The 23,435-nt window shown below is 49.2% G+C and overlaps 1 protein-coding gene across 1 annotated transcript in view; it reads right to left on the bottom strand.

Moving 5' to 3' along the window:
- The window catches only part of LOC146775937 (uncharacterized), a 1,457,164-nt gene that overhangs the window by 49,228 nt on the left and 1,384,501 nt on the right, over positions 1-23,435 (bottom strand). Inside the window, exon 20 of the mRNA XM_085639461.1 lies at positions 11,164-11,234. Coding sequence (XP_085495587.1) covers positions 11,164-11,234 — 71 coding nt within the window. The remainder of the gene's footprint in view (positions 1-11,163; positions 11,235-23,435) is intronic.

The raw sequence follows: 23,435 nt of genomic DNA, 5'->3' as shown, positions 1-23,435 counted from the left end.
GGAGTCTCATTGGAGCAGCATCGTTCACATAGAAAGAGGACTTGGAGAGTTCGCCAGGTGAGTACCTTTCTTCTTTCTCCCCTTGGTTGTATCCCAAAGTGCCGTCCCTGCTCTTTGAGAACCGCTGATCCAGGACATTCGTGGGTAAAAGTAAGTACCTTGCCCAAGCTTAATGTTAAGCTACGACGCAGTCGTCTATGTCGAGTTCCGGCTTTTTCCCTCTGAGCAGGCTTGAAGGTGGAAATGCCCAGCTGGAATGTTTGCCCCTTCAGCGGCGATCCGCTGCTCTCTCCCCAATTCCAAATTCACTCCAGGTTGGGGGGGCGCCGCGCCATGCCTACCAGCATCAAACAAAAAGTTTGTCGGCCGTCACGGAGCTCCAAAGCGAGAGGCGTGCCGGATTTGCGGAGCCGACCTCCGCACAAACACTACCACCAATCCTGCTTCCTAATCAGAAAGCAGGTCTGACACAGCTTGGGAACATCAAACAGCCAGGCTTTATTTGTCACCTTCCAGCACAAAAATAATAGCGTGATGAACATCAGTCTCGCGCCTGGGACGCGTTTCGGCGATTGCCTTCTTCCTGCCAGTTATGCGTGTGACTGCAAATATTTAAAATTTCGCGGGAGTAGTTTATGTACAACATCAAGGAGTCTCATTGGAGCAGCATCGTTCACATAGAAAGAGGACTTGGAGAGTTCGCCAGGTGAGTACCTTTCTTCTTTCTCCCCTTGGTTGTATCCCAAAGTGCCGTCCCTGCTCTTTGAGAACCGCTGATCCAGGACATTCGTGGGTAAAAGTAAGTACCTTGCCCAAGCTTAATGTTAAGCTACGACGCAGTCGTCTATGTCGAGTTCCGGCTTTTTCCCTCTGAGCAGGCTTGAAGGTGGAAATGCCCAGCTGGAATGTTTGCCCCTTCAGCGGCGATCCGCTGCTCTCTCCCCAATTCCAAATTCACTCCAGGTTGGGGGGGCGCCGCGCCATGCCTACCAGCATCAAACAAAAAGTTTGTCGGCCGTCACGGAGCTCCAAAGCGAGAGGCGTGCCGGATTTGCGGAGCCGACCTCCGCACAAACACTACCACCAATCCTGCTTCCTAATCAGAAAGCAGGTCTGACACAGCTTGGGAACATCAAACAGCCAGGCTTTATTTGTCACCTTCCAGCACAAAAATAATAGCGTGATGAACATCAGTCTCGCGCCTGGGACGCGTTTCGGCGATTGCCTTCTTCCTGCCAGTTATGCGTGTGACTGCAAATATTTAAAATTTCGCGGGAGTAGTTTATGTACAACATCAAGGAGTCTCATTGGAGCAGCATCGTTCACATAGAAAGAGGACTTGGAAAGTTCGCCAGGTGAGTACCTTTCTTCTTTCTCCCCTTGGTTGTATCCCAAAGTGCCGTCCCTGCTCTTTGAGAACCGCTGATCCAGGACATTCGTGGGTAAAAGTAAGTACCTTGCCCAAGCTTAATGTTAAGCTACGACGCAGTCGTCTATGTCGAGTTCCGGCTTTTTCCCTCTGAGCAGGCTTGAAGGTGGAAATGCCCAGCTGGAATGTTTGCCCCTTCAGCGGCGATCCGCTGCTCTCTCCCCAATTCCAAATTCACTCCAGGTTGGGGGGGCGCCGCGCCATGCCTACCAGCATCAAACAAAAAGTTTGTCGGCCGTCACGGAGCTCCAAAGCGAGAGGCGTGCCAGTTTTGCGGAGCCGACCTCCGCACAAACACTACCACCAATCCCGCTTCCTAATCAGAAAGCAGGTCTGACACAGCTTGGGAACATCAAACAGCCAGGCTTTATTTGTCACCTTCCAGCACAAAAATAATAGCGTGATGAACATCAGTCTCGAGCCTGGGACGCGTTTCGGCGATTGCCTTCTTCCTGCCAGTTATGCGTGTGACTGCAAATATTTAAAATTTCGCGGGAGTAGTTTATGTACAACATCAAGGAGTCTCATTGGAGCAGCATCGTTCACATAGAAAGAGGACTTGGAAAGTATATATATATATATATGTATATATATCAAGATGCAACACGTTTCGGCCCTCCTGACCTTCGTTATGCATTAAGTTCATGCGAAAACATACCACTTAAATGCATACATGCTTGGGCATATAGGAAGGACTAGCATACATACACAAGTCAAAATACAGTAATTACAGTGTCTGTTTTGAACATGGAGAGTTGATTCACTTTGTAGTAAAGTAGAGGATTAACGCATACAGTGCAGACAAATCAGCATAGTACAGGTCGTGTATTGCTAAAATATCTTCATTATTCTCATCATAATTGAAAATCACGTTCATGTGTAATCAAAATAACTGTGGCAGCCATCTTGCAGTGTACCGTCTCAAGATGTAGAATAACCTTGCATTCGGTATGCAATTCAATAAACTACAGAATGACATATATACCAATAACATATTGAAAATTCTGATTGAATGTATTCATGACCACAGAAATTGACAGGTCAATAGTGTAATGTCACACTTGACCAGGATACAAAATATAACATGCCTGCGAAGAGTGCAAGAAAATAACGCCCCAGTAGGCTTGGGCATAATATGGTGGCGGTGCATGGAAGGCACCGCCATCCATATTATGATGCCTGGTGGTAAAGGCCTTTCCATGGGGGCGATGCTGCCATGGAAAGGCTGGCGGGAATTGCTTTGGGGGGGTGGGGGCTGCACTTGAGGGGTACTCCCTTCATTGCCACGCACAAAGGTGGCAGGCACCGCACGGTGCCTGCCACGTTGTGCATGGCAATGCACAGCAAGCCTCTTTGGCATTGCGGCGGGTGCTGCTTAAAGCAGCACCCGCCGCAATGTTGAAGATGTGGAATGCGACCGCCACGGTGATGGTCGCATCCTAATTGACGGTGCGGGACCGCCGCACCGCTGGCGGCTGGTCCCAGCACCGCTAGGGTGGCGGGCGGACTAAAGTTCACCCGTCATCCTAATGGGGCCCATGGTGTTACAAATAAGTGTCTGCGGCAATTAAAATAATACTACAATGTTCAAATGAGCAGAATGTAACAAGGAAAAAAATATATTTCTATGCAGAACTGCACTGCACACCCCCTGAGACCACAGTGGGCAAAATAGAATTCATATAGCATCCCTGAACCGAAGAATCCCCAACTGGCTAATACTGCCTATGTGGGCAAATAACAGGAGCACATCCACTTAACACATGACTGGTATCCTTCTAGTCCAAGTGCAAGGTCCCACAATGGAACAGTGATAATGTGGCATAACAGGAAAAAGAAAGTAGTGCTGAAAGACTTTAGGAGAGCCTTGTCAGCCTGACCTGGAAGGTCTTAGCAACAGTGGGTATCGAGTTTTCATATCAACTGGTTTTTTTTTGTCAAATCTGTTTTATTAAGTTTTTAGATCATATTACATAAGCATATCACACGGCATCACATTACATGGCCAACAAGTCAGAAATTTATACATACTGAGGAATCATGCCAACTGTCGGGGGGAGGGGTGGGGAGCAGTCTGGTGTCTGCTGGCGCTCCACCACCGCCCTTCTGAGGCCCAGTCCCTTCATCCTTAGGAGTTCAGATGTCATCTCGTTAGAAGGGGCCAGCCCCACCACCCACCAGCCATGGAGCCGTACAGGAAAACTAGACTCGCCAAAGCAACTGAGGCGTCGATATAATCAAAAAAAGGTGACATGCAATACAAAGGAAAGAACCCATAACAAAGGCAGCGTGTGTATTAACGTGTTTGGTGTGCTCCCACCCCCTAGTCCGCCCCCGACCCCCCCCCCACAACCCCAGGGGCACCCCTCCAAGCTCCAATAAGCGCAGGTATCCCCAATCGCTCCCTACCGCCGCACCAGTGGACCTGTGACAATGGGGGCCGCACTGGTTCGCCAGCGAGGCTGCCTACACTACGCCGCCGCTTGCGCCATTGCCGTCCTGCCTGGTCTTATCCCTGCTGCCTGTGGTGCCCTCCCCCATCGAGCGCCGGAACTCGGCAAGCAACTGTTCCCAGCGGTCCGCCATGGGCTCCCTCCGCAGCCCCAGTGTGTCCTCCCTGCGGATGGCCGTCCCCTCCGCTCTGGCCCATGCCTGAAACGATGAACTCCAGGCCCTCGCGTGCGGCGGGTCAGGCGCCTTCCATCTCCTGGTGATGAGGCGCTTCGCCACCACGAGCCCCAGGTCCAGAAATCTGGACACTACCTTGTCTTTGGGCGATCTGGTGAATTGGTGTAAGATATGTTCGGGCCAGTCAAAGGGAACGCTGCGCCCCACACTCCCTTGCAGCTGCTCACTAACCGCCCGCCAATAGGTGTGCAGCACAGGGCAGCCCCACAGCATGTGTAACAACCCCGCCCCCAGCTCGCGGCACCGGGGGCAAAGCGCATCCACGCGGTGAAAGTACCTGTTAATCAGCTCTGGTGTGAGGTAGGCCCTGTGGACTATGAACAGCTGAATTTGTCGAAACCGCAGATTGCGGGGGATACGCACTGGGCTCCTGAGCACCCTCTCCCACTCCCTGTCCGTCAGCGGCCGTCCCAGGTCCAGCTCCCACTTGCCACGAAGTGGGCCCAGATCAAGCGCCGTGTGCTCTCGCAACGAGGCGGCAAACCAGCGGACCAAGTGCCCGCCCCGTCCCATGACATGCAGATATTGCATGGTCAGATGTTGGGCAGGCTCTGCGGCCATGTTCCCCCATTTGGCGGTCAGGCTCGCCAGTAGTGAGCGGTGCAAGAGGAATCCACCGGGTGGGAGCCCGTCCTCCGACACCAAGGTCTCGTACGGGATCAGCTCACCATCCCTGTATAGGTCCCCCAGCGTGTGCACGTCTGCCGCCCACCAGTCCGTCAGCACGGGGGCCGCGAGCACCCCCCCACCTCCAGGGGAACCCTCTAAGGGTATCGCCGGCGCGTATGGCACCACCGCACGCATGAGGTACAAGGCCCTCTTGAAGCACCTGTGCGCCACTGCCAGGAGGAGCGGCATCGGCCCCGCCACCGCTGCCAGGGGGTGGAAAAGCCCGGTCACGCGCTCTAATGAGTAGGGGGCAGCCCCCGTGGCTGTGTCATCCCTGCCCCTGTCGGCTAACCAGCGGGCAATCCATTGCAGCTGCGCCGCCAGGTAGTAATGCTCAAAGCAGGGCGCCGCCAGCCCACCCCTGTCCGTCGGGAGGAAAAGCTTTGCTAGCGCCAATCTGTGCCTGGCGTTACCCCAGACAAAGTCCCGCAGCATCCGGTTGAGCCTGCCAAAGAAGGCGGGCGGAACGTATAGTGGCAGGTTGACAAAGTAGTATAGTAGACGGGGGAGCATGACCATTTTGGCGAGCGCCACCCTGCCCGTGGTGGTTAGCGGAAGCGTATTCCAGAAGGCCACCTGCGACCCAAGCGCCGTGACCGCCCTCCCCAAGTTGCCATCAAACAAGTCAACTGGGCATCGGTAAATGTGTATCCCCAGGTAACGGAAGGTACTGCCCCTCCACTGCACCGGCGTGCCATTCAGGCTGTAACCCGGGTCCGCAGTCTCCTCGCTAAAAGCATATAGACAAGATTTACCCGCGTTTACGCGAAGCCCCGAAATAGTGGCAAATGACCGCAGTAGTGGGGCCAGGCGCTCCGGCATGCTACCTACGTCTCTGACGTACACCAGCAGATCGTCCGCATAAAGCGACACCTGGTGAACCGCGTCTCCCAGTGGTATCCCATCGCCCAGGGTCGTCCGCAGAGCCTCCGCTAGGGGCTCCATCGCTAGGGCGAACAGCAGCGGGGACAAGGGACATCCCTGTCTGGTGCCCCGGCCCACCGGCACCGCCTCCGAGACGTGAGGGCCCAACCGAACACGGACCGTGGGGTTCCTGTAAAGTAGATCAATCATCCGGAGGAAGTCTCCGTCCAGTCCGTACTGCAACAGCACCGTGGACAGGTATCCCCACTCCAGGCAGTCAAACGCCTTCTCCAAGTCAAGGAGGAGGCACCCTGCTCTGGGCCATCTGTGCACTGCCTCACCGGCCACCCGAAAGTATCGTCTGAGATTGAGCGACGTGGACCTCGCTGGGACAAACCCATTCTGGTCAGGGTGCACTAGGTGCGGGACCACCGGCGCTAACCGCTCCGCCAGGGCCTTCGCCAGTATCTTGTAGTCAACGTTAAGCATCGCCAGGGGGCGGTAGGAGCCCAGGGCCGTGGGATCGCGATCCGGCTTAGGTAGGGAGACTAAGAACGCCTCCCGCATGGAGGGTGGGAGCGACCCCTCTTCCAGCGATTTGCTGTAAAGTTCGCGCAGCAGCGGCACCAGGGTCTCGCGGTATGCCTTATAGTACTCCGCGGGAAATCCGTCCGGCCCCGGAGTTTTGCCCGTCGCTAACGATTGGATCGCCTCCCCGATTTCCTCTAGGGAAAGGGGGCCACTGAGTGCCACGTTATGCGCCCTGGTAGCTACGGGCAGGTGTATGGAAGCGAGAAACTCCCCGAGAAGGTGCCGGGGGCCCGTCCCTTGAGCCGCGTACAAACGTTTGTAATGGCCTACGAAGGCCCGGTGTATTTCCCGCTGTGTGTGTACCAACACTCCATCCTCCCCACGGATTGCTCCGATCGGGGTCCTGCGATCCTCCTGCCGGACGATCCAGGCCAGCAGGCGGCCCGCTCTATCCGCCCTGGCGTGTGTTCTGGCGGTGTGCGCCGCATAATTATGGCAACGGAGCCGCTCCAGGAGCTCCGCGTGTTGCCCGCGGAGATCCTCCAGGCTGCGCGAGTGCCTGCCCCCTCCTTCTCCTTCCCTCTCGTATTGCAGGAGGTCGTTTTCGAGGCGCACTAGGGAGTCCGACAGGGCCTTTCGTATGTTCCACTGGGCCCCCAGGCAGTGCCCACGGGTGGCCACCTTATGGGCGTCCCACTCCACCAAGGCACTGCTCGCCGTCCCCTCGTTAGCCTCAAAGTAGGCCAGGAAGGCCGTACCAAGGGAGGAGCGGAACTCCGGGTCCTCCAGGGCGCTCGGCTGAAGTCGCCAGGTGGGCACCGGCGGGCGGTCCGCCACCCAGCAGATCCGGAGCCATAGGGGGTTGTGGTCGGAATGCGTCCGCCCCAGATATTCCGACTGTTCGATAAGCGGGAGCAACGACTGGGTCCCCACCACCCTGTCCAGCCGCACATGGAGATCATGGACCGCCGAGTAGTAGGAGTACAGTCTGTCCGTCGGGTGAAGTGTGCGCCACAAGTCCTGCAGCGACCAGTGCGTGAGCCAATCCCCCAGCGCCCGGGCGTTAGATTCCACCGCCGTGGCGCGGAGGGGCGGGAAGGAGCGGTCCAACTGGACGTCTAGCACCATGTTAAAATCTCCTCCCAGCAGCCAGGGGAGCCCAGCATAAGGGTGTAGGAGCTGCGTCAATCGCGTCAAGAAAGAGGCCTGATCCACGTTGGGCGCATACAGCGAGCCTAGCAACAGCTCTTGGCCGTTCAGCTTCCCCCGCACCAAGGTGTACCTCCCCTCCCGGTCCACTACCACCTCCGTGCAGACAAAAGGAACTCCTGCTCGCACCCAGATGAGCGTGCCCCGCGCGTGCGCCGAATAAACAGTGCCGTACGTGTGTCCCCTCCAGCGCCGAGAAAGCCTGCCCAATTCCGTCGAGGACATGTGCGTCTCCTGTAGGAGAGCAATCCCGACTGAGTGTCGCTGCAGATAGGAGAAGATGGCGTAGCGCTTGGACGGCGTGTGCATGCCCCGTATGTTCCAGGTCACAATATTAGTGTGTGTCATTACAAGTCGAGATGAGCAAGCCGGACTGGGGCCAGGACGCCCCCACCAGGGAGAGGGGGGGACCGCAGCCGGGGGGGAGCATAGTAGCGCGCTGCCAGATAAACAATAGAACCAACATGAACAATATAACACTCAGGGCGTATTCCCAACGGGGCATCCGTCCAAACCTCTAGAACGCCAAGTAAAATTAGGCTATTGTTGTGTGAGAACAAATGGGGTTCGTGCAATCGTAACAACCTCTGGGACCCATACCCCTCCCCTATCCTAACTGAAAGAATAAGGAGCAGAATCAGGTCCAGAGCTGAACCGTCGTGCAGGTCCAATGCGAGTACCCCGCGGGAGGCTGCCACAGCTGCAATAGTAGGGGACGCACATATATCACCCAGCCCCACCCCCGTAGGGCCAGGCTCTTCCAGTTCTAGACCCTCTGCCCCCCCTAGTGGGTCCAGGGTCCCGGATCCGACCAGTACAGTCCCAAGGCCGCCACGTGACCCCAGTGCATTGCCCGCAACTGTTATCAAACCTTCGGCAGTTCGCCAACTGGTCACGCAATTAGGTCCGCCGTCTGCGGGGTCACCACTGGCAGGAGCAAGTCCTCCGAGACCACTGTGGACGGGGACGACGCCCCACTCGCTCCCGCCCCTGCGGGCGTGCAGGCGTCCAGGCGGTCACCAGCGGGCGGCGTCCCAAGTGTCGCCACTGCCTCCAGCGCTCCCCGCCGCTCCATCCGGATCCTCTCCGGGCTAGGTGCCACTGGTCCCAGCTGCGCCTCTCGCCGCGCCCCTCGGCGCCCTCGTCTCCTGGATCGCCTCCCCGGGCGGTCGACGACCTCCGAGCCAGCAGGTCTCGCCCCCGTCCATTGTCCCGACTCCTCCAGCCAGTCCCACACGTCGTCCGGGGAGTCGAAGAAGCGTGTCCCTTCTTTTGCCACTACTCGTAGGCGGGCCGGGAACAGCAGGGAGTAAGGGAGAGCCAACTCTCGCAGCTGGCGCTTCACCGCCATATAATTACTGCGTCGCCGCTGGACGGCTGCTGTATAGTCAGGAAAGAGCATGACTCGGCTACTGCCCACGGTCGGGTCACCAGTTCTTCGAGTTTCGCCGAGGATCGCGTCCCTGTCCCGGTAGTTGAGGAGCTTGAAGAGGAACGGTCGGGGTCGGGCCCCCGGTCGGGGTCTCTGCGCCGGCACTCTGTGCGCCCTTTCCACCACGAAGTGTTGAGACAGCACCCCCTGGGGCAGGAGGCCTCTCAGCCAGGTCTCAACGTATTGCTCTGGGTGCCTGCCCTCCACTCCCTCCGGGAGACCCACCACGCGAATGTTGTTGCGCCTCGAGCGTCCTTCCGCCTCGTCGACCCTGTCCTCGAGGGCGTGAACCCGGTCCAGTACATCCTGCAACGCCGCGCCATGGCTCCGCGCGGTAGGCTGTAGTTCTTTGAGCGCCTGGCCGTGTGACTCCACTCTCTCGGCCAGCTTGCGGTGGTCAGCATGGAGGAGGGTGAAGTCAGACGTGACCTTGTCTATCCTCGTTTCCAGGGACGCCCGCGTCTGGTCCAGGGTGGCGCCGAGCCTCTCCACTGCCGCCAGCATGGTGTCCATCTTGGTCGAGAGGGCCGCCGCCTGCGACTCCGCGTCTCCCCCCGGACGACTCTGCGCGGGGTGCGTAGTCCCGGCCCGCAGCTGACCCAGCTGCGTCTTGTCTCGTACCCGGCCCATCGCGTATTGTTGAGCGGTCGGCATTCACAGGTCGTTGCCAAGCACGCGACCCGCCGCAGGCCCTCCAGGCTGCGCCGGCACCAAGTCAGTCCCGGGGCCCAGCCACCAGGTCTAAGTCAGCGGGGGGGGAAGGATCAGGGGCCCCGTCACAGCCCCAAACGGCAACCGGCCCCCCTCAGGGCTCCACACCTCCTCACCAGCGCTCTAAGGAGTCGTCGGTCAGTCAAGGTCCCTGCTGGCCCCTCTCAGTGCACGGGCCAGTCCCACAGCCGGGGCCACTCTCCCGGCGGCTCAGCGTTCAGTGCCCCGGGCGTGGGCGTCTCACCTCTTCAAAGTAGCGCTCCGTGCTGCCCCCTCTATGGCCAGCGCGCCGCCCACCACTCCGGTCGCTCTCCGTGCGGCGCCACTCGTGGGAGGGCGTCAGCCCCAGGCCTCAATGTCCGCTCCGCTGCCTCTGGGTCCTCCCGCGCGGCGACTGTCCTCCCCCAGCCGCCCCAGCGTAGACTCCGCCGTGTAGGCCCCTTCAGCTCGGGACCTTCCGCTGCACGCCGCCTGCTCCCACGCACTCCGGCCTCTGGACTCACCGCTGTAGGCGCCCAGCCCAGCCCCTCTCGGCTCGCCACTCGGGTCTCGTGGCTCCCCTGTGCACTGGCCCCGCCGGGCGGTCAGCTCCCCGCAGTCCGTCGCCTCTGCCTGCGATGCGTGGTGATCTCGCGGCCCGCAGGGTCCGGGCACCTCGCTCCGCCCCACGTGACCGCAGCTCCTCAGCACTCGCCAGGGCCCCCACCAGTCGCGATCACCGGAGGCAGCAGCTCTCAGCCTCCAAGGGTCCACAGCCGCCAGGGGACCAACTTCGCTGCCAGCGCCGTCTCGCAGCGCGGGGACGCTGCGAGACGGCGCTGGCAGCGAAGTTGGTCCCCTGGCGGCTGTGGACCCTTGGAGGCTGAGAGCTGCTGCCTCCGGTGCAGGCCCCGCCTCACAGGCCGCCGCGCGCCCCCTCGCCTCTCGAGCTCCGCTGGGTCACAGCGCCCCTCAGTTGCCGCTCTCGGGGCCGCCTCAGCCGCTCCACGCTGCCCCGCGTCGGGTCCGCTTCCAGCGACCACGATCTGCTCCCTCCACAGGATAATTTACAGGATGTCCGGGAGGTAACGGTCGGAGCCTCAGTCGCTCGCGTCCGCCATGTTGCCCGGCTGGCCACGCCCCCCGAGTTTTCATATCAACTGTTGCTATGTCATAGCAGTGAATTACCAGATTTAGAATCTGGTGTAAATGACAGAGGCTTCCTATAGAAGCTATGCATACTTTTAAAAATATCCTTTCTGTCTCTTGTGCATTTCATGATTTCTACTCATGCTGCACAACATCTTCACAGCATATTGACTTCCATGCTGGGGCCACTTGCCTAACTTATAGAAAGGGCCGAACAATTATCTTATTTCTCATTAGCACACTTCAGAAGCACTTCCACAGTTATAAGCACTTTTGAATCAGTGAGCCACCAACAAGGCTTCAAGGGCAAGGAAACATTCCTCACTCTCAACAACTAAAATATTCGAAGATATTATTGTACTCTATGGCGCTTGGTCTTCAAGCCCAATTATGGACTGTTAAATCAAAGCTGATAACTTCCAATTATGTTGACTCTGGAAGAAGGGATTTTATATTTCAACAAGAACATCACATTCAAACAAATAAGGCAATTACTACACACCTGTCTTCGTCTTTATGTAGCACTGTCTCTGTGTTCCCAATGTAAACATCTGCTAATAACACTTGATGTGGCTGTAGAAATGAAAAACACATAGCACTGATTAAAATAATTGCCTTTCGAAGCATATGTTAATGTGTTTTTTTACATGTAGGTGTTTTGTGTTGACTAGAAGGTTGCATTGTACAGGTTCCATTCTGTCCAGGTGCATGTAATCCTGATTGAACAGGACAGATTGCTTATCCCATTGGCCATCAATGAGGGGCCCATGCTTTTGTGAAAAAGCTAGTAGGTTCTGGTGAGGTAAGCTCAGGTGAGGAAGTCCCCTCAACATTGGAGGATTAAAGTTCTTCTTTAATATGTATAAATATAAATGTACCTTATTGAAGGATGATATGGGATGCATTATGGTTCCAATGGTGCGGTTAAACAAAAGTGTCAATTTCAGTGATTTTGAAATACCAGTAAACTTAACTATAAGTTCCCTTAACACAGTTTTTCCAGTGAATCAGTGAACATCTATATATGATGTTGAAATGGGTTAAAACCTAACGTTTATTAACCACAAAAAATGTAATTTGCTGGTTATATTCAATGAACTAATTATAACTTGCACTCTGCGATGCACTGCTTATGGTTCACATATTACATCACTCATGAGTTCTTAAATGGCATCACTGATGACATCTCTGATTGCATCATCCAAGCTACAGCTACTACTCCTCAAATTACTTTATAAACCCCTAGATCATTTTAGAAAACAAAGTAGGTAGTAAAGGACTGACAAACATATATAGTTTAGACTGATTATATGTACATGTGTAAAGTAGAAATAGTGCAGTGCTGGAAACAAGTCGTATATACTATAGTAAAAGTTATATGTTGCGCAGTTTGACTACCATCAAAATCTTAAGTGCAAGCAGTATTTCATTTAAACAAGGTAGAGACTGAGCACAAATAGTGTGAGAAGAAGACGTATGTTACAAATGGGTTGCAGCATAAATCAAAGTTCTGTTGCCAAAATATGTGAGAAAAACTAAAGCTTGTCCTTAAAATATATTATTCACCTGTAGATTTCACTGTAGATGCTGACATTAAAGAGTTGTCATGTAGTGCTATTGACAATTTCTAAATAGACTGGAAATTTATACGGTGCAGATATTTATTCCCAGTGGTTCAGTGAAAATGATGAAATGTTATGAATTGTTGAAGAATGTATAATGTATGGGTATCTCATATGTAAAATTTTCAAGTTGCAGTATAACTATAAGTGTTAGCCTAATGGTGAACGCCATTATGTTCATTTCAGGAATATATGTAAGATAGTTTTACAACAATTGAGGGTTGTGCATAGGACCTGGTTGTGCATGCCTCATCAGTGGGTATGCATAGATGTGAAGTAGTTGGATTAACATGCTATGTCAGATGAGGTACGTATTGTTAAGGAAAATAATAATCGAACAACCTTTTGAACAATATTCAAGGTTTAATATTTTGCTGAGCGGATTAAATGTCTGCAGAGACAATAGCGGGGCAATTCAAACCGGTAACTTGCACTTGTGAGTAATTTACAGTGCACATTTACAATACCTTCCAGTATAAAAAGTGGATAGCAAACTGTTACATGCATTGGATGATGTTATCAGTGATGTAATCAATTGTCATTTGAGATATGATCAGTGATGTCATCAATGATGTTAATTAAAAAGTCATAAGTGATGTAATATGTGGAGTCATAAGCAGTGCATGGCAGGGCAGCAAATTGTAGTTAATTCACTGAACTCCAACTGGCAAATTTCAGAGGTTTATAAATGTTAGTTTTTAACCCGTTTCAACACTTAAGTATAATACCATCACTTTAACCTTTGGTCTTTTCAGTGAATTTCTGTTTTTTTTTTTAATGAAAGGGAAGATTACTTTGCCATACCTAACTATAATGTCTCTTTAACAATGTTTTTTCATTATATTTCTTTTTTTTTAATAAATCGTTTTCAGCCAACACCCAAGTACCCTTCAGGCATGCACAGTGGGTGGTAGGCCCAGGCCCACCCCACGTGGGTAGACAATCCACAGCAGCCAGCCTTCCTTGGTCAGATTGCTGCATTGGACCCTTGCCCACCTGCCTGTTGCCTGTTCAACTTCTGCATGCTACTGCTTTCTCCCTCCTGCCTTCTATGATCCGATGCAGTGCCTCTGCCCATGCCGGCCTGCACTCTGTGGTCAGCCTGCTGCTCCTGCCCCCCTCTCGCCTGCACTCTGTTCACCATCTGCATGCCCTTGATCCCTCCCACCTGCCATTTGCGGTCAACTCGGTGCCCCTGCAATGCTGACTTGCCCTCTGTGGTTAGCTTGTTTCCTCTGCCCTCTTTTCACCCTGCCTTCCATTCTGCATGTGCAAGTCTCTGCCCCCCTCCCAAACTGCCCTCTGTGGTCTGTTGTATTGCCACTGTTCATTCTGGCCTGTCATCCATGGTCAGCTTGCTGTTACTGCCCCCTCACCCTTACCTTCTGTTGTCAGTGTGCGTGCCCTTGCACTCTCTCTCCTTCCCTCTGTGGTCGTTATGCTGCCACTGACCTGCAACCTGCTCATTCCCATTTTAGCTTACAAGAGCATTAATCATAATGTCTGTGACAGAAAGAACCCCTTCATTTTGTTACATTTAAAAGGAAATGCTTTAGGTTTTACAGCTTCAAATCCATCAAGTTGGCTTCAGGTGTCCCACACTTCTACCATAAATACAGAATGCTAGAGTTCTAGGGGCCAGATATATCAAGCTAAATTGCAATCGCAAACGCTGAAATTTGCAAAATGTCAGTGTTTGCGATCGCAATTTAGCTGTGTGCAATGTAGGAATGAAAAACCCAACTCGCAAAATAAGGAATCGCAAAATTTGCGATCCCCTATTTTGCGCAAGCATTTAGAGAATCGCAATTTGCGATTCCCTAAATGCTATTCTAGTACCCATCGCAAATTGCGATATAGCTGTAAGGACTCGCAAATTACCACCATCTTCAAGTTGGTGGCAATTTGCGATTACCTTGAAAAATGCACTTTTTAGCATTTTTCAAAGTGCCATGTGGCACACATACATGCCCTTAGGGCATGTGTGTGCACCACATGTGCACACATGCACATTTCAGGGGTGCGACAGGGTGTCCTTTTGGAACTATTGGGTACTAGCAAATTGTGCACGCAATTCCCATTCATTCCTATGGGCCTCTTGGCTCATAGAAATGAATGAGAAGCCATTCCTTATTTGCGACTCTCAATTTGCGACTCGCAAAGAAGGAATGTGTAGTAATCTCAAAATATTAGCAGATTCCTACATACATTGCATTTTGCGACTCTATAATAGCGAATCGGTAAAATTCGCTATTATAGACTCGCAAAATGTAACGTTGATACATCTGGCCCTTGATGTTCATTAGAATACTATGGGAGGGTGCAATGGAACACTAGAGAATCAACTGAGAGGCTGCTGCTCTTGAAAGTACATGTTTTCCTCAGAATGTCAGACTTTATTCTCACATGGGTGAGGGAGATAGTGTGACTCTAAGAAAATATGCCTTCATTGTAGCTTCTGGAGCACCTTCAATACCCTCTATGAGAAAACCATGAGAGAAAACATGTTCTCTCAAATTTTCAAATAAGGTTCGTCCAATGCCCTAGAGGATCCTGCAATGGCTGCCACAACATGTCTTCTATATTGAGGCCAGCCAATCAAGGGAAGGTCCCTTTGAGACCCCCCACTCCCGCCCTCTACATGCCCTTGGGGTCAGTCTGTGCTTACACTGCCCCTTTAGATATTTTCTTAAATACATTTTAACACACAGTAACCATGTCCCTGAGTACTGTAATAGCTGCCACATCATATTGTTCAGGTTCTGACCAGTCAATGAGGATCGACGGTTCCCCTTTATAGTGGCCAATCAGAGCATATCTGGACACCAAGGGCCTGATTCACTAAGGTAAACTTAGTTTATAATTGTTTGCTTTTCAAAAACGTATTTTACTAGTAGTATATTTATGGCTGCACAGTCTCTGCATATAAAAAGATAGGACTCTTTTTGGAGAGAGACCAGAACCTGAGAGCTAATCAGAATTTTATTTATTTGCTGCTTACAAGAAGATGATCCCAGTGAAGGGGCAAGTGCAACTGCAAAGTTTACATGTGCAGCATAGACAAATGAACCCTATTGATAAGCAAGGGCCAAGATTCTTTCTAATGGAGGAAGCACTAGGAGTCAAGAGCTGCCTATAATTGTTGCAATTACTTGAAAAGCTCTAGAAAGGGCTCCACTGGGAGTCTTCTGCTTGATGGGAAATCTAGATTGTTCAGTATTCTGAACCCTAGGTAATGGATCGATAATGTCTGGATCAGAGACTGAGCTTGAATCAGACTGTTTTCTAACCAGAACCACTAAAGTTAAAGGTCTACAGCCACAGTGTAGACTAAAGGCCTGATTTAGAGTTGGGTGGACAGGGTACTCTACCACGAGCCTGTCTGTCAAAATGCCGACATTTCGCCCACTCTATTTAGAGTCAAGTGGACCATCATGTTTCCAACATGGACCCCTGCTGGCTCTGCCACAGAAACCTTACATCAACAGCCTGAAAGACTCAGGGTAGTCGGTGTACATTAGACTACCCGCTCAAACTAGAGATGAGGGTCTAGTTTACTTTTTTGTCTTTAGCATGACCAGGAAAAGTCTGTTAGTCCCACAGAGAAAAAATGAATAATGAACCTCATGCCCTAACAGACAACTGCCAGGGCATCAGGGTAAAACGTTGTTTCTTCACAGAAGCAAACTCACACTTTGGCAGCTTGTTTTTTGAAAACAAGAAAGTTTGTTGAGCGGCTGCGTGGAACATGGCGGCAACTCAGCAAATATTCAATGTATTCAGAATCAGAGAGACCTCCGCAAGGCAGGTAGAGATCTCTAAATATGTCCGGCAGTAGTATGGTAGGGAAGTGCAGGTTATTACCTATGCTCCACTGGTAGATATGGGCCTCATGCCACACTTAAATCAGGTCCTAATTTTCTATTCACTTTTAGGGCAGGCTTTAGGAAAAAGGGCAAAAACTTGATCTAGTAATTTTGACCTCCTGTTGCTCATCTCATGTATTTCTGATAATCTTCACTGGAGATAAATGAAAGCAGCACTCCAATAGAAAGAGTGTACTTTATTCACCACAACTCTCCAGCAGCACCAGGATCTAATTGTGAAGGTATCTGGCAAGTTACACTACATAACATTTCATAAAGGACATTGCCTGGGACAGCCATTCCATTTAAAGCGACATTACCACAACCTCTGTTTCCATAAAGACAATACACATCTCTGTGAAAACATACCAAAACCAGAATAAATCTAAGAAAATGAATACTAAAAAGAATAAACACAAAATAGCAGAAAATACCTTACAGAAGTGTAAAGGTCTAAATAACTCTAGGATTAACAGTAAATAATAAAATGATCCTGTACAAAATATTATTGGCTTTCTACACACTCTTGAGCTCTTATGGCATACAGGCATCTCCATTTGCCTTCCACGCACTTATCCACTCCTTTCTGACCTCATTCTATCTTCAACAAAAGAGTCTTGAACAACTTTTGCCACTTCTCCCACATTCAACCCCTCATTCCCTTTCACCATGATGACATTCCATCTACTAACTAACCAGTGATGTAAAACCTAGAATTTCCTTTCACCACACAAGCAAAGTCCTTAAACTGTATTCATTCATTCCTTTTTCTTCTTACACCACATTCTTTCACTTTGTAATAGGCATCAAAATCTAGTTTCCGCTTCTTTTGCTGTTCCTTTATCCTTGGTCGAATAATTTTGTCCACTTCCTTTTTATGTTCCATTTTCTGATGCCACTTCTTCAACTATGCAGCACACAGCTTAGATTATTACATCCTTTCCCTTCAAAACCTCAAGTGTGTTCTTGCTTGTAACCCTGTGCGGTGTGGTATGGTAAAACCATAACATACTGTTCACAGCTTCTAGGCCACCCGTTCAGTTTCTGACAGCCCACTGCACACAATGAACAGTTCATACATCCTACAAAAGCATTTTTAAATTGGATGTCATTACCCAACACAATTTCTTTAGGAAAATCTTCCCTCATGAATATTTTTTTCTACAATCTAAAGACAGCTCCAGAACTGGTTCTGATAAAAACTCGACCTCCCAACGTTTGCTACAATAATCTGAAAAAACTACAAAAAATATGTATTTAGATGGTAACTAACTCATTGAAATGTCCAATAAATTAATCAGAACTTCTGGCAGACCTACTGGCAGATCAGCAGGTTGTAAAGGTGGAGTGACCATATTTAAATGCGTATCACTCCCATTATACATCACACAGCTTCTTATAGCTTCATTATTCTGGGAATTCATGACTGGCCGCTGATTACGCTAAGTTGCACCTCTGTCTTTCTCCTTACTATTAGCGCTCAGGATCTTTTATATACCTACTAAACAGTGTTAGAGGGGTAAAACAATTCATAACACAATGACTATATCATACCTGAAAGTACCACAGACTCCGACTTTATGTTTGTCAATTTATTATAAGGCCAAGAATAATAGGATGTACACACATCGTAAGATTAGCATATAAAGATATAAGAAAGCCAATACAGAGCCGATTCTACGGATATAAGCAATTTGGCATAACAGGAATAAAATGGTATATTCGAGGACTAAGCTACAACTCAAAATAGTCGCAGAGTCTAAGTCTCTTTTCATCAGAAATAAAACAAATCTGTCCCTACACTATGCTAAGAGGAGATGCTATCTAATACCCTTCCGTCTATTCCCAAAGGTGTCAGTACATGTTGACTTCCTGAGAAGTACTCACGTTAAATGGGCTAAGATGCTTAAGGCTAAGAGCGAGTTCTAAGATGCTCCCTTCTCTCCGAAAGCTAGAAGAAGTCTGGGGTCTCTGTCCCTGCACATCATACAATATATGATTTGATTCCTTGCTTCATCCTGGTAAAATTTTCCATTGCAAATTTTTCTAACCGGGGAGGTTCACGCCTTTTAATTAGGACGGCTGTGTTCGGTGTGGTGACCTTGATACTCAGAGCAGCCAGACACGAAAAATATCCTCCCTTCTCGCTTCCTTCTGTCTTCTAAGCATTCCTTGTATCTTCTCCCATCTGAAAATAACGAGTTGACATTCCAATACCTACAGTAGGATGAGAACATTGCTATTCTTTGAAAACAACATGCATTTCATTATTTATTTCTCAAGAAGCCAAAGAGGTGCAAAAACAAATAGAGTCTTGGGCCTAGAAAGTCGGACAATTTAACAACGTACTGTTACATTATATGATTATAAACTATCCTGTCCAAAACCCTTTCCAATGTGATACCAGAGTCCCTCAGCAACCAGATTCTTCAATTCTTGATAGATATCTGAGATATTAGCAATGTATTTTCTTATATCCCGACTATTGTCAGGAATACAAGTGCAGCACTGTTGGACTCTCAAAGGTTTACAGGCTCCTCCGGATTTTGCTAGTAGGAAGTCTAAAGCAAGACGATTTTGAAGAACCATAGCCCTTATCGAGACCATCTACTAATAGCAGGATTTCTGCTGTATTCACAGAGAGCTTATCCACTATCTTTGCCAGCTTTCGAATCTTTACATCGTTCAAAACCACACCTAGACTAGGTATCATAGCTCCAAACACATCACCAATGATTTCTCCAGCACTTACACCACGTTTTCCCCTATGAAAGCTTTTGTGTTCTAATGGCCATAAATCATCCACATGGAATATCTTGGGAAAAACTAAGGCTAAATAGCATGTCCCATACCAATTCTTGGGCAGTTTCCCATAAGCATTCTTTCCACATACAAAATAAACATTAGGCACTAGGGCCAATTTATCCAATAGTGCTTTTCTTATGGACTCTTCAATCAAAAACACGTGTTCACGATCACTTTCACCGACGAATATCTTATCATAATATGTGGACGAATGTCTAATGCACAACTTTCCTTTCTGCTGAAAGTCTAAAGCTATGGGTCCTGAACTCCCTTTTGCCTTATGATCTAATTCTTCCTTGGTCCAAGGCAATACCTTATGCTTGGGATCTGGTCAAAACAAGGTTTGCCTATGTCGATCTTCTATTTGATCTACAAAATTCTTTTCAATGTCAGTTAACATGCACGTCAAATTGTGTCTGTGTGCATAAGACGTATCTAAAGTGACTGTAGGCACGAAATACTTAGACATACGCTCTACTGCCTTGTAGTAATCATATTTGTTCATGTATTTGAGGACTGGAACTTCAGAGAGTACTACATCATAATTCGAGAAACAATACTCAAAATGAGCTTTGCTATAAAACATACTTAATAGTACACTGCATGTGTTGCCGTAAGTCACAGGCAAGTGATGGTATCGTATGCCTTCCTCTACTGACGCTGGTAATTGCATGCACACATAGCAGTCTTTCGCTTCCATTGTGTCAACATACTCATACAACAAACGTGCATATGTATTCAACGTGAAATCACCCTTTGACAAATCTACATGCAATCTACGACTAGTTTCCTTGATCATTTCCTTATCTTTCATGGATGGACCTTCTTCTATATCTCCATTTGAATCAGGTGGGGTGCGGGTAGGCTGTTCCCCATTCTTTTCATCATTGGAAGACCCACTCAAAGATGTGACAATCACCACGATTATGGCAAGCAGCAACATTGCTATTAGAGTTCCGATAATACACTTTCCTTTTCAACCAGATGTTTCGGAAGCCATGTTTCCACTGTCGTATTGGACACACCAAAGAAACGTTGAGTGTCTCTGTTTTCTTTTCTATACTTTTAGTTTGAGATTATACTGTCCTTATTACTTTCTTCACTTGGTCATTACCAATTTAGTCCATCAATGCTAAGCCTATTGTAGAGAAGTAGTCAGCCCTAATCCTGAATTATTCTCTCTATTGGAAAGACCCTAATTTTAAATCTTCTTTCGCTGGGGGCTAGGTTATCTTCTTTCTAAGGCCTAATGAGTTCTTTGATCAGATCACAGGTCAAGCTTCATCTCTAATGTGGTTTGAGCCAAGTATTTGGAGAACCATCTGCAAAATTTCAGCACAAATCTCTCCCGATTCCAAAGCAGTAAGCTGTCGACCAAAGGAAGGGAAAACAACTTGATTAAGAATCGCAATCCACTCAACCTGGGTGGATTCGTAACTTGCAGTGTCAGGGTTCCAAAAGCTTCCACTCCCGGCACTAACAACTGAATATCAATCAATAGGGTGTCCCCTCCGTAGCTCACTGTTCCAGTGCCCAGTCTCCCGGAATTCCTCGGTCTCTGCATCTGCAACCAGATATGTCCACTCAGGAGACGCGTACTTCTGAGACGGTGTTCTTTTTCTCATTGAGCGTCTTAGATCATCCGGATTATCTTCTTGTTCACTTTGTTTGGATTCAGACGTTTCAGGAATTGGAGCAAGATTTTTCTCAGATGCAAGTCTTATATATAGCCTTTCTTTTCTTGCTGGCCACTTCTCTGCTCTGGTACTTGCTCTCTGCTCTTCCTCTTTGTCTGCTCCTTCTAAGCCAAACTGTTCACTCGGGTCTGGTTCAGAGGGTATTTCGACAATGTCATCAATTTCGGGCTCCGGAGTCGGCTTCTCCGCAGGCAGTTCTCTTTCCCCTTGTGCTGTTTCTCTTTGTACATCTTCAGAGTCAGCTGTTCTTCGGGCAACTTGGGAAAGGGGTGTTTCTTCTATCGGCTCCGGGACCTTACGGGTATGTGAAGCATGTATCCAATGTGGCAGCCCTCCACACTTCACCGCTGTATTCGTGACCAATATCACCTGATATGGTCCTCGCCAGCGAGCATCCAGACAACTCTTCCGCACGTGCTTGCGTACAAGAACCCAATCTACGTGATTCAGATCATGCAGCAGATCTCTCGAGGTGGATGCAGTCGTTGCTTCGACCTGGATGGACACAGACTTAACCACATCAGCCAGTCCCTTACAATAGTCCAACACCATATCATCAGTGATATTTATCAAGGCTGTCGCTGGTACCATAGGCAATCTCATAGCTCTCCCTGTCAGTATTTCATGAGGAGATAGCCCTGTCCTCCTATCAGGAGTGCTACGCAAACTCATGAGGACAAGTGGTAAAGCATCTGGCCACTTCAATGCAGTCAATGAGCACACCTTAGCCACTCTCATTTTGATCGTACCATTCACCTGTTCCACCAGACCAGAAGCTTCCGGTCTGTAGCTGCAATGCAATCTCTGGTCTATGTTCAAAGCAGCACACAACAGTTTCATGAGTTCGCTAAGGAAGTGAGTTCCTCTATCTGTTTCCACTGAAGTCAGAAATCCGTACCTCGGGATGGGTTGACGCAATAGCAATTTTGCCACCGTGAGACTATCACATCGTCGCGTTGGATAAGCCTCAACCCAGCGTGAAAAGATGCACACCACCACAAAAAAAAAATATCTCAGCCTATTGAATCTTGGCATTTCAATGAAATCCGAATGTATCCTGTTAAAAGGACCTCCTGATCTCCCAATGTGACTCATCATAACTACAGTTCTTTTTCCTGCATTCATTTGCTGACACGTAACACATCTATGACACACTTCTTCAGCAATCACACAAAAGCGTGGCTTAAACCATGTCTGTCTAAACACTCGCACCATGGCATCTCGTCCCAGATGAACTGCTCTGTGAATCTGCCTTGCCATGGGGCTCAGCAAACAGTTAGGAAGTATTGCTCTATTATCAGTTGATACCCAAATGCCATCATCTCTCTTTTCACAACCTGCTCTAACCCATGAAGCAGCTTCTTCCTCTGAGACTTCCTCTTGTAATCGTTTCAGTTCGTCCCATGTATCAGCTATAGCTAACATCATGTTGAGTTTGGTCTCTTCTGTGCCTTCTCCTGTATATTGCCCATTAAAAACACATGCATGTATAGCACAAAAACAAGCTACTTTGTCATCGTAGTTATTGCCCTTTGTGACAAAGTCTTCTCCCTTTCCGTGTGCAGCGCATTTCACGACTGCTATAGCCTTGGGCTTCTGTAAAGGGTCCAATAGTTGGCACACATATTCAACATTGCGAATCAGAGATCCTGAGGATGTTAAAAATACTCTTTGAGACCACAGCTGACCAAAATCATGAACTACACCAAACCGATATTGGCTGTCCGTATAGATCATTACTCAAACTCCTTGTGAAATAGTACAGGCACATATTAATGCAATGATTTTCGCTACCTGTGCAGAGAATTCTCTATTTAAACAGGCAGCTTCTACTACTCCGGTGATCGTGCATACAGCAAACGCTGCTCTAAGGTACCCTTCATTGTCTCTTAGACATGAACCATCAACAAAGAGGATCAAATCAGATTAAGGTAAAGGTTCGTCGACAATGTCAGGTCTGGGTTTGGTAGATAGTTCAGTGACATCTAGACAGTCATGTTCTTCACAATTTTCATCTCCATCTTCTTGGAGGATAGGCAACAATGTAGCAGGATTCAGAGTGGTACAACGTCTCAACGTAACATTTTCAGATGCTAAAATGACTTGTTCATACTTGGTCAATCTTTTGTTTGTGAGATATTGCGTTTTTGTACGGGTCATCAATAATTCCACAGAATGTGGCACATAGACAATTAACGGATGACCCATCACGATGCTTTTGCATCTTTCAATGCTGACACCTGTTGCAGAAACGGATTTCAGACATCCGGGCAACGCAGAAGCTATTGGGTCTAATGTAGCTGAAAAATAGGCCACTGGTCTACGGGCACCCCATGTGTCTGTACAAGGACCGCTAATGCACATCCCTCCTTTTCATTGCAAAAGAGCGAAAATGCTTTATTATAGTCTACCATTCCAAGAGCAAGGGCACGACATATGCTTCCTCGCAACTCTTGGAAGGCTCTCAAGCATTCTTCATCCCATGGTACCGGATCACTAATGTCTTTTCGTGTTAACCTTAACAGAGGCTTTCCTTGTAAGGAAAAGTTTGGGATCCACTGTCGACAATAGCCGACCATACCCAAAAACATGCGGACTTCTTTTTGCGTTTTCGGAGTTCCCATTTGCAAGATCGCTTATATGCGATCTGGTGACACTCTTCCCTTTCCTTTCTCAATGCGATGTCCTAGATACTGGACCTCAGGTAGACAGTATTGCAATTTGGTTGGAGACACTTTGTGTCCATTCTCTGCCAAAGATTCAACAAAGCCACTGTGTCTATTC

This window comes from Triturus cristatus, chromosome 12, assembly GCF_964204655.1.
Source record: "Triturus cristatus chromosome 12, aTriCri1.1, whole genome shotgun sequence".
Taxonomy (NCBI): domain Eukaryota; kingdom Metazoa; phylum Chordata; class Amphibia; order Caudata; family Salamandridae; genus Triturus; species Triturus cristatus.
This window is presented reverse-complemented; position numbering and strand designations above follow the sequence as displayed.